Source organism: Rhineura floridana, chromosome 8, assembly GCF_030035675.1.
Source record: "Rhineura floridana isolate rRhiFlo1 chromosome 8, rRhiFlo1.hap2, whole genome shotgun sequence".
NCBI classification, from domain to species: Eukaryota; Metazoa; Chordata; class Lepidosauria; order Squamata; family Rhineuridae; genus Rhineura; species Rhineura floridana.
The window spans coordinates 66,224,541-66,236,774 of record NC_084487.1 but is presented as its reverse complement, the minus strand read 5'-3'; the positions used below and the strand labels follow the sequence as shown (position 1 = coordinate 66,236,774).

General features: G+C 42.8%; 1 protein-coding gene across 4 annotated transcripts in view; it reads left to right on the top strand.

Moving 5' to 3' along the window:
- SYT1 (synaptotagmin 1) overlaps window positions 1–12,234 on the top strand; it is a 533,241-nt gene that overhangs the window by 432,828 nt on the left and 88,179 nt on the right. For all 4 annotated transcript variants that reach the window (XM_061639659.1, XM_061639661.1, XM_061639658.1 and 1 more), the window contains one exon: window positions 8,766–8,933. In XM_061639659.1, coding sequence (XP_061495643.1) covers window positions 8,766–8,933 — 168 coding nt within the window. The remainder of the gene's footprint in view (window positions 1–8,765; window positions 8,934–12,234) is intronic.

Below are 12,234 nucleotides of genomic sequence, written 5' to 3'. Positions count from 1 at the left end.
TTGGTCCTAATAATGGTAATTCCAGATTTTACATTTTGGCATTTTTCTTATGGACCAACAACTTCCTTCATTTTTTAAAACACATATGTTTCACTGGCTCTAGTCCAGTAGAGACACCTGCTGGTGGAAAGGACCAGATGCCAGTCTTCTGGAGCAGATGTATAGGAAGCTATAGAAGGAAGCTAGCGGGAACTCCCACTGATTTGGAGGCATTCCTGTTATTTTTTATTCTCAGGGGAGCTTGATCATAATTTAGCATGCTTTTACCTTTTGCTTAAGGAATATCAATAACAATACTTGCCAGTGTTCAAAGCACTTCACATGCACTATCTAGGATGGCCACTTTTGCCCCCAGAAAAGGACAAAGTCAAGGTGGTAGCCAGGGCCAGCACCAGACTGCAGCAGGCCCTCAGCACCCCCATGCAGCCACCTTGGACTTAAATAGGCCCAGCCATGTGACTTCCTTCATCGCTGAATTGATGCCCCTGCCACTATCTTGGGTGATGGCAGGTTAGACCACGCACTCAGTACGCTGATGCAGGAGGTCACATGGCCGGGCCCATTTAAGCCAACATGTGGGAGGTGCTGCATGGGAGGGTGGTTCCCACACCATGAACTGGACTGCTATCATCCATTATGCTGGCACAGATCACTAAATGGGAGCTCCACCACCCCCCAGCCATAGGGGCCACTCTCAGCAACAGGTGCCCTCAGCCAGTGCCTGACCTGGTTGCCTGCTGGTGGTGGGCCTGGTGCTAGCTGTTGATGAGCAACTTCAAGGCCCCTGATTTCTCTTTGTTGGGTTAAGCCTTTAAACTGGTCACGGATGGTTAGTCCTTCAAATAAAGGACTCCTTCGACTAAAGGACTATCCTCTGACAGGCATTCAAATAGAGCACTGCCCTGTGTAGGAGGCATGGCCACCCTAACACTATCTAGTTGCAATCCTTACAACATCCCTGTAAGGCAGCCTTCCCCAATTTGGTGCTCTCCAGATGTTCCTGGGCTGCAGCTCCTACCACCCCTGGCCATTGGCCATGTCAGTTAGGCCTGATGGGAGTTGTAGCTCCAAAACCTGGAGGGCACCAGGTTGGGGAAGGCTGCTGTAAGTTAAGTCATAATATTATCCCCTCTACTGCAGATGATGTTGCAGAGTAGCGAAATTGGGAATGGAGCGTCTGAGTGAGCCTTTGTGTGTTTGAATCTTTGCTAAAGATTACACCTTCCCTTGAATTAGTCAAACAGAGACTTTAAGCTTTAAAATAAGAAATAACTGCTTTATTCTGGAAGTACATACTTGATAGGAAAGGCAGAGCTTGGAAAAGTTACTTTTTTGAACTACAACTCCTATCAGCCCAATCCAGTGGCCATACTGGCTGGGGCTGATGGAAGTTGTAGTTCAAAAAAGTAACTTTTCCAAGCTCTGGGAAAGTGTTCCACATCTAGCTAACTAGCTAAGTTGGAGATGCAAACACTAAGCCTAGTGTTTGCCCTCATGCTTGGAGGAGAGGCAGAGACAAAGAATATGTCTGCTCTCCCTCTCAAGAGAAAGAAGAAGAAGGAAGGAGGGAAGGAGATGTGATCAACATCCTCTGCATATCAGTCTAGCAGGAAGGGAGAGACAGCAGGAGATCAAAGGATAGGTATTAGCCTAGCAATCAGGAGGTCTCCGCTCTAGCTACCCTTTTTAACCCCATGCAGCCTCAACCCACAAGCTGGAGTTGAACCACATATTCCAACAGATGGAAGGACTGAGACTTGAAAGAGAGTGGCTTGACTAAAGCCACCCAGTAAGTTCATGGCAGAGATGAGATTTGAACCAAGGTCTTCTTCAGCATCTACACTATTCTCTCCAGAAAATGGGCAGCCTTCTGTGCCTGTACAGCTTTGAACTGAACATTTTCTGTAGAGGCTGATAGCTGAGAAGTCACTGACACAACTGGGGGAAGACATCAAATATCATACGTCTTAACATTTTCAGTAGTCTGACAGAGCAATTGTATGCATTTTTATTCTGAAATGAGTCTCGTTGTGTTCAGTGGAGCTTATTCCCTAACAAAGGTGTTTAAGGTTACAGATGGGGGAAAAAAGAAAAACAGAATGAAAAACTGAGTTTGGAACACATCTGATTTCTTTGGGTGGAGTAGGGAGACGGGGTGGTATCCAACTAATGTAAACAATTCCCTTAGTGCAAGGAGTTTTAGCTGCGCAGTGGAATTTCCCTGCGGGCTCCCTGAATCTGCTTTGGAGGGTGGGGGGAAACCTGCAACAGACTTCGGGGCCACATGGGGATTAGTATGCAGAGACTGGAGAGGGTGGGGAAGTTCCATTGCACAGCTAAAACTCCTTGTTTAGTTGGATACCACTGTGTTTAGTGTTCTCTTTCCCTTGGTCCTTTCACCTATGGGCCTAAAGTAAATCTTTGTCATTACGGTATGTTAATTCAAATACCTATACACTAGGGGCTGCCACCCCTGCTCATTTCAGTCGCCAACCCTGCCTCCCCCCACCCCTCTGCCAGGCTCTCCCTAGCCATCTCTCCATCATCTCTGCCATGCTGACCCCTACCACTCCCCCCCTCTGCCAGATGCCCCTAGCTATCCCTCCACCACCTCACCAACCCTACCCCACATGGGTCCCCAGAGCTTCTCCATGCGCACACTGGTCACCGAAGCTCTCCCCCTGCCCCTTCAATTGGTCTCCCCCTACTCCTCCATGGATCTCCAAACCTCCCCCTCCACAGATCTCCAAACCTTCCCCCGTTCCCTCCATTGATCTCCAAACCTTCCCCCATTCCCTCCATGGGTCTCCAAACCTCTCCCCCTCCCCACTTACCTTATGGCCTTGCTACTGCTGCTCACTCACTGGCTCACCCACCCACTAGGACCCACCTAGGCATGGGCTCAGGCCAGCTAGGCCCCCCGCCACCCTTCATCATCATCGCCACCTGTTCCTCCTCCTCAGTGCCATTGCAGCCAAGATTTGCCTCTCCTTGCCCTCCTCACCTGTAAGCATCATGCTATCTGTGAATGCTTCAGCACAGGCATGTGCCTGTGCAGAAGCAGAAGCATTCACGGGTACTGTGACGTTTCCAAAAATATAGTAAGATAAGCAGAGATGAAGAGAGGAAATCAAGACATGTATTACAGTGCTCTGCTTTGGTGTCTGAAAATTTAAGAAACAGAGTTGTTAAAGTCACCCAAACTTAGAATTGAGTTTCCAGCAACATAACAGCAGTACAGCTGAACATCCTTTGAAGGTTTTCATCTGAAATGTTCACTGCACTTCAGTCGCTAAAGGCCTTTCTTTCTGTATACTTAGTCTTATAATGACAGCTCCAGTTTGAAAGCAGGGACAATAAGCGATTCAGGCTATGTAATCACTCCACAAGAAAGATATCCCTAGAGGCCTCCGCCACTACGGCAGACAAAAGCCGTTTTCTCTTGAAGATGTTCATAAAAATAATCAATTTTTTCCTTTGAGGGGGTGGGGGAGGAGAGGCTCATTTTACTGTGTTTTTCCTTTGAGTATCATGAAGCCGAACAATAACTTTTAAGATTTAGGTGTCAAAGAAAAGGCAGAGGTAGCATCTCCAGTAGCCTGGTTCACACATCACACTAAGCCAAGCATGGCTTAGCACAGTGCAGCAACAGAATGAATGGGAAGGAGCAAAGTGTCCATGATCTCCCTTCCAGGAGCTTGCACGCTTGCACATTCACATAAAGCCAGTGGCAGCTGGTGGTTCCATGTCAGTAGGGCAGTGGAATCTGCTCCGTGTTTTAGTCTGAAATTTGAGCTCCTTGAAAATTCAAACTAAAACTCAGAGAGATTTCCACTGCCCACTGGTGTGAAGCCACCAGCCACCACTGCATTAAGCCATAGCTTGGTTTAGTGTGACATGTGAGTTAGGCATTACTGTATAAGAGAAGAGCTGTGCTGAATCAATCAAGGCACCCATTCATTGCCACACAATGATCACAGTCCACAAAGCAATGTATTATTTTTACACTAGCCCCATTGCAATGAATAGAGACACTGCAGAAGTGGGCCTCAATGGATTGCATCCAGTAAGTTTTTTGGTGTTCATACAGGAAATCCAAAGGACACACACACACAAAAAGGAACCTGTGTCTTTTTTCAGCACACAGACCACTCCCACTTATAAAATATACTAAAGCTGCAGTCCTCTACACACATGCTAAGAAATAAGCCCCACTAAACTTAATAGGGTTTACTTCTGAGTAGACATGCATAGAATTGCAGAAACCCCTGTTCTTACTGATGTTCTGTGGAGCTTTGGATCATGCTTACCAATGTTTAACATCCATATTTTATTATCCAGAAGCATCTAGTCATATTTGTCACTTTCCATGTCATGGCGTACGATTTCAGGGGCAGCACACCATGAAATGTATCCTGTCCCCTTCTTCCAGCAAACAATTATGAGAATTTCCACTGTGTTCATAATGGAGGTGCACATTCAGTGTCAGATCTCTTTAGTCTTCTGTATTAATTGTTACAGTAGTAACCATGTGGCCCATTGAGCTACACACACATTTCTCTCGAGCACTTTTATCACAAATAAGAACTCCTTTTGCTCTTAACTCTTTAAAGAGAAAATATGGTTCACCAGCTCCTCAGATGGCAGAGCTGCTTTTAATTCATACATTTGTCATCATACATATTAAAAGATGAAGCATTAAAAGGGATTTCACCCTGGGTTTATAACTTGACTTAGAATGCCATGAGAATATGAATCGTTTTCAGCCATCAGCATCTGAAAGTAAATGCTCTTCAGAGTAAATGTGCTGCCAGAAGGGAACCTTCAAACACTTCTGTGATGACACTGGAGGCTGAAGATTTTTATACCTGTAGCCTGTGTGATTTCTGGGTTGCTGCCATAGGTCATCAAAGTGAAAAGTCAGCCACAAGACTTCTGTGTCTATGTTAATTATACTCTTTGTGTCAAACTCTAAGGCCCTCCTCCGGGTACCAACCCATCAGGAAGCCCGGAGGACAGTTACTCGATCTAGGGCCTTTTCTGTAGTGGCCCCCGAACTGTGGAATAGCCTCCCCGAAGAAGTACGCCTGGCGCCGACGCTTCTATCTTTTCGGCGCCAGGTTAAGACCTGGCTATGCTCCCAGGCATTTTAATGCGTTTAATGTTACAATTTTCAATCTCTTTGTTTACTGTTTATTTATTGTGATATTTTGTATTTTTGTATTTTTAATCTTTTGTACACCGCCCAGAGAGCTACTCGCTATGGGCGGTTTAAAAATGAAACAAATAAATAAATAAATAAATAAACTCGCATAAGGGCTTCATAAGCACCCTGCTGAGTCACTAGATATAAGGGCAGATGGCAGTACAGCTGAAATGCATCCATATGAATACTACAATCAGAATGTATGCCTATCATGATGAGAAGAGGACCAATGCAACACACGTTCCAGCAGCCTTTTAAAAAGAAATGAAAGCAAAAATGTTTGCAAAAACACCAGAACAAGACAGATTGAAACGCTCAGCTGTTTCACTACATTTTAATTCGCCTTACTTAAGAAATTTTAGTAATGTTGAGAGAGAGGTTTGCAGAAACATAGAATCATAAAATAATAGCATTGGAAGGGGCCTATAAGGCCATCCAATCCAGCCCCTGTTCAATGCAGGAATCCAACTGAAAACATACCCAACAGGTGGCTGTCCAACTGCCTCTTGAATGCCTCCAGTACTGGAGAGCCCACCGCCTCCCTAGGGAATTAGTTCCATTGCTGTACCATTCTAACAGTTAGGAAGTTTTTTCCTGATGTTCAGTCTAAATCTGGCTGCCTGTAACTAGAGCCTATTATTCTATGTCCTGCACTCTAGGATGATCGAGAAGAGATCCTGGCCCTGTGTAATAACCTTTGAAGAATGCCATCATATCTCCCTTCAGTCTTCTCTTCCCAGGGCTAAATATGATCAGTTATTTCAGATGTCTCCTCATAGGACTTTCTTTCCAGTCCCATGATCATCCTCGTTGCCCTTCTCTGAACCCTTTCCAGTTTGTCTGCATCTTTCTTAAAGTGCGGTGTCCAGAATTGGGCACAGTACTCAAGATGAGGCCTAACCAGTGCCAAATAGAGGGCAACTAGTACTTCACACAATTTGGAAACTATACTTCTGAAAATTCAGCCTAAAATATCATTTGCCGTTTCTGCTTGTGATCAACAACAATTGCAAGATCCTTCTCGCATGTAATATTGCTGAGCCAAGTATCCTCCATCTTATGATTGCATTTGGTTTATTTTCCTAGCTGTAGAACTTTGCAGTTATTCCTGTTAAATTTCATTCTGTTGTTTTCGTCCCAATACTCCAGCCTATCAAGATCCCTTTGAATTTTGTTTCTGTCTTCCATGGTATTAGCTATCCCTCACAATTTTGCATCATCTGCAAATTTGATAAGCGTTCCCTGCGCCTCCTCATCCAAGTCATTAATAAAAATGTTGAAGTCCACTGGGCCCAGCACCATGCTCTATGGTACCCCGTGCATTACCTCTCCCTGGATTGAGAAGGAACCATTGATAAGCACTCTTTGAGTACAATTCTGTAGCCAACTGTGAATCCACTTGAAAATTGTTCCATCCAGCCTACTTTTAGCCAGTTTACTAATCAGAATATCATGAGGCACTTTGTCAAAAGCTTTGCTGAAATCAAGATATATTATGTCCATAGCATTCCCACAATCTACCAGCAAGGTTTCCCAATCAAACAATGATATTAGATTAGAGTAGCAGGATTTGTTCTTGATAATTCCATGTTGGCTTCTAGTAATCACTGTATTGTTTTGAAAGTGCTTACAGACTGACTGCTTTATAATCTGCTCCAGAATTTTCCCAGGGATTGATGTAAGGTTCAGTGGTCTGTAGTTCCCAGGTTCCTCTTTTTTGCCCTTTTTGAAGATAGGGACATTAGCCCTCTTCCAGTTATCTGGCACTTCAGCCATCATTCACTATTTTGCAAAGATAATAGGCAGTGGTTCCTAGAGTACTTCAGCCAGATCCTTCAATACTCTGCGATGCAGTTCAACAGGCCTTGCAGATCTGAACTTGTTCAAAGTGATTAGGTATTCTTTGACCATTTGTGTATGAATCTGAAGTTGTAATACTGCCCCTTCAAGTGGTACTTCACATTTCCCATGAGGATCATAGACCCTCTTTTGGGAGAAGACTGAGCCAAAGTAGGAACTGAGCACTTTTGTCTTTTCTTTGTCATCTGTTATCATTTTGCCATCCTCATTGAGTAGCTGTACCACCATTTCGTTTCTCTGTCTTTTACTATTGATGTACTTGAAGAAAGCTTTTTTGTTGCTTTTAGCATTTCTCGCTAACCTCAGCTTGATCTCAGCTTTAGCCTTCCTGACACCATCCATGCAATTCCATTCTACCTGTCTGTACTCTTCCTTTGTGGCTTGGCCTTCTTTCCACTTCCTGTATGTGTCATTTTTGTTTTCCCATCATCTCTAAACTTTTTGTGAAGCCACATTGTGTTCTTCTGCTGTCTTCCCCCTTTTTTCCTTGTTGGAATTGGTTGCAATTGTGCCTTCAGAATTTACTTTTTTAGAAATTCCCACCCATGTTGGACTTCTTTTCTCATTAGGGTTGCTTGCCATGAAACCTTATATATCATTGTTCTGAGTTTATTAAAATCAACTTTCCTGAAGTCCAGGGTATATGTTTGGCTACTTTCAGCTTTTGCTTTCTTTAAAAGTAAGAAGCATAACATGGTCACTTTTCCCCAGAGTTCCTGTAACTGCCACTTCATTCACTAAATCATCTCTATTGGTTAGAATGAAGTCAAGGATAGCTGATCCATGCTTGGCAGAATGTGTCTCCCAACAGACATCAGAACCATGCATATTTGGCTGGAAAATAATAATAGGGGATTTATTTAAAATAGTCATTTTATCATTTTTTCCAGCCAACTAGAAAAGGAATACATCAGCTGCATCATTTCCATTGGATATTAAAATATGACTAATGACCATCTTCCTAGACTAAAACATCTGTCCATAACACATCAGAACAGGTGGAAAATTAGCCACAACCTGGCCTTCTGCTGCCTACATTTATAGCAATATATGCCATAGGGTGAGCTTCAATATCCATGCAGTGAAAAGTAGAATCCTGAATGTGTGTGTGTGTGTGGGTAAAAGAATAAGACCATTTGCAGGCTGCTATCCTACTTACCTGGGATTAAGCTCCGCTGAACTCAGTGGCATTTACCTTTGAGTAGACAGGTATAGGATTCTGCTATAAGAAAACTGCCTAGTCTCTAATTTCTGTGTGTCAAACATTGAAAGCCACTTCTGTGCATTTTCATCAGTCTGTAGGCTGCCGTTTTTTGGAAAGTGACAGCATGATTTATTGAGAGAAACATACTGCATGAAAACTCATGTATCTCTGGGGCAAATAATTGGTCTTTAGTTTCACGCTGCAGTCTAACTTTAGGAACTCAGGGCAAACTGCAGAGTGATGAGTGAGCTACCACATTGTTCTATAGAATGCTGTATTCTGGCATTACAAAGCAGTACATCAGATGACTCTCCAAGAAAATGTGTCTCATATTTTTTCTCTCCCTAGTTCAATATAACAGGAATGGCAGCAGATAAAACAAAGAAATGGATTTGCATTGCAGTGGACCCATATTTACTGCCAGTCATACAACCTACAGAGCTTGTCATTTCCTCACTCTCTGATTTTTATTTTTTTAAAAATATATATATACAGGTGCCGTATTCTGAACTGGGAGGAAAAACCTTAGTGATGGCAGTATATGACTTTGATCGCTTCTCCAAACATGATATCATTGGGGAGTACAAGGTGGCCATGAACACCGTGGATTTCGGTCATGTGACTGAGGAGTGGCGAGATTTGCAAAGTGCTGAAAAAGAAGAGGTAGGACATTCATGGTGACATTCATTCAGCCTTAAATGAATCTCCTGAAGAGTTGCCTCAAGGATATATTTTGTCTCATGTTAATCTAAAGGAAAAAGCTATCTCATAAACATTTAGAAAATAATTCTCCTGGAAGGGTGTTTTTTTAAAAGAAAACAACAACTTTGAGATCTGTTAGGTCACCTTGTTTTATTTATTCTCTCCTCTGTACTTGTTTCTGCTTCGTTAGATTAAAACTGCACCGTTCTCTTATCATAGAAAGCATTTGTGCCAAATGTTAAGGTTTTTGCACATATATTCCAGAATGTAGGTGAAAGAAGAGGTTACTTTGGTTTGGCTTAGCAAGACCACACAAACATTCAGGCTCCTTGAGAGAACAAACTTTGGGTACAGTTTGTGGTTAGGTGAGGAAAGAATTTAACCATAAGTCTGAGTTTGGATGACCTGCTAAGCCAAACCTTGGCTTATCACAGTGCAGCAGCAAAAACATCTGGGGAGGAGGAAAGAAGCTACAAACTCCTCTGCAGAAGCCAGGATGTTCACACGTTTGTGCTGAGTGAAAGTTTGGCTTACCATTATGTGAACCAGGCCATTGACAAGAAGGGCATTGTATTAATTCTGCAAAGTATTATTATCTTTCATTATGCAAGGAGAAACACCCCAACTACTGCTAGACAGTCTCTGTTATCCAAAGTCAGGGCACATGTGAGGGGGAGAGAAACTTGTGCATAGCCAGAGCCAACCCTATCATTAGGCGTCGCAGAAGAAGGTGGTAGATGTGGAAGACACTGATGGCTGCAGCCCTGATGGCCTTTCCTCCTGTGAACTTTGGCCCTGCACCTATGCTAGAAGACACAGCTATGTGTAGGGATGTGGGGGGAAATTGATTCAGTTCATATTTAAAGGCAAACTTACCTAATTCACATTTTCTGAAACAATATGCAAACTGAAACACGGCTATCCTTTGAAAGTCATACATATTTGAATTTTGCAAGACATTTCTCCAGCCAAGTAATGTGGACAAAAATGCATATGCTAGGGTAAAATGTGCATTAACATTTGTAACTTAGTAAAAAATATAACAGAAAATGCATTGTATCCAGGAAAATTGCCTTGCAAAAAAGTGTATATTAGGGAAAATTGCATACAAAACTGTGCATACATTTAATTTGCACTAAAATGCTGATGAATTTTCATGAGGACTTTTTTGAAAAATGCAAACTGTTGTGGAAATGTAGAGAACTGAACTTAAGACTGGAAAATGAAAAACCAAGAGAAACTGATACTGAAAGATTTGCCCATCTTAGTTACGAATACTGCACAGCTTGCTCTGTGCCACTTAAACCTGGCTGCTGTCATCAAGTGCAGTAGCTGTCCCTTCACCAGTGTTGAATTAAGATTCAACTTCCAGTTCAGATAGTTTATATGACTGGCACCAACTTGTTCTTCAACTCAGGCACTGACCTGTCTTGTACCAGCTCTGTATACAACCAAAGTACAGTTTGCTCTTTTCTTCATAGCAGTTCATGCAAGCCACTGTTCAGTTTTAAAAGTGTCTTGTCTCTTTCAGAGTAGAAATCATGACTACCAAGAGAATGATGTGCAAAGTTCCACTGGCTTTCTGTCTCACTCATTGTCCTTTATTTGGGTCCTGGCCTATATTATATATTGCATAAATGGAGATATGGACATCTGATTGATTGTCATCACTGTGTTATACAATATAGCCTTTGGGATGAGAACTTTGTGTTCTTTTTAGGTTTTTTATGCTGATGCATAGTTGCTTGAAAGTATGCTTAGGCTGCGATCCTATGCATGCATGCCTGACAGTAAGCCCCATGAAACATAGTGGGACTTACTTCTGAGTAAATATATGCATAGGATTGTCCTACAGTCAGGCGTTAACACAGCTACTTGCCTGCTTCCTCAGGGTGAATGTGCCTTGCCTCACAGCAGCATTTGATAAGCTCACACTAGTACAGCAGTGTAGATATGAAACATCCTCTGATTCTTCCACTGTTTCTCTCCTGATCCAAGCCTCTGTGGGACTGAGGCAAGGCGCCTGCCTTCCCCTCCAGCCCTCCATGGCTACTAGAGGGAGAGATAGGATATTCTCTCACTTCCAAGAGGTTGGACAGAAACAGTGGAAAAATTAGCCAACTGTTCCCCCCGCCCTTCACCACAGCTTCCTGCAAGTTCCCATCTCCCTTTAGCTCTGCACACTTGCTCAAGATCTGGGGGTGGGCAGATGGGAGAGAGACAAAGTCTTGTCTGAGTTGCAGGACAATTTGGTGAAAGAAATAGCATACATTTCTCCCACTTTCTCTTTACTTCTCCAAAGTTTACTGTGCATCAGAGGAGTCTTTGTCTAGCACAAAAACTTGGTACAGGTTTGGAGGAAATGTGACCATTTTGACTGTGGGGGGCACAAACTATGAACCCTGATTTTATGGGTCAATAATACACACTTGTAGGCAGTGTCACAAAACCCAAGTTTTGCAGCACAACATTAGGACAAATTTGGGCATAGGTTTTTTTTGGGGGGGAGAGCCAGCTTTGGCATGGGGTTGTAGTTAATGGAGCTTTTGCTTCTCTCTCTGGCTCTGTTGCAACCACAAAGAGCTTGGGAGTGAGGACGTATTTACTGAGCATTTATCCTGATTTGTTTGCACAAAATTTGCAAGGTTAAACAACATCAGTTATTTACTGAGCATTCATTCTGATTTGTTTGCACCAAGCAACTGCTAACCCACACTTTGAAGTGTATTTTCCTGCTGCTTTCCTTCTTGCAAAAAGTCTGATGGAGGGCCGGTTTGTTGAGCAAGAGAGCCAAATCAACTTTAATTGTGCAGCCTGAATTTACAAGTATGTGATTGAATCCTACCTGAAATAGTGACAGTCTGGATGCACCCTTGCACTGAGATTTGTTTCCATAAGGAAATAAAAAGCAGGCATTCTCCTGCTGGTTCTCATCTTGTCCCCACCTCCCTGCACATAGACAACTCTTGTCATTCCTACAGCAGTTTGGGGAAGATTTAAAAAAAAACACCAGCAGAGTGTACTGTTTTTTCTTATTCTCTCTATACCACAGTGCAAAAGCTCTGCCTGTTAGCTACTCTGCTACATTAGGAACTCAGGCTAAAATCCTATACCCACTTACCTGGGCTTAAGTTCTCATGAAACTTAATGAGACTTACTTCTGAGCAGACATCTATAGAATTGCACTATAAGGAAGCTAATGTGTAATATACTTGGTATATTCTTTTTATCAAATCCCACGTTCCTTTGACATAATAAGAGC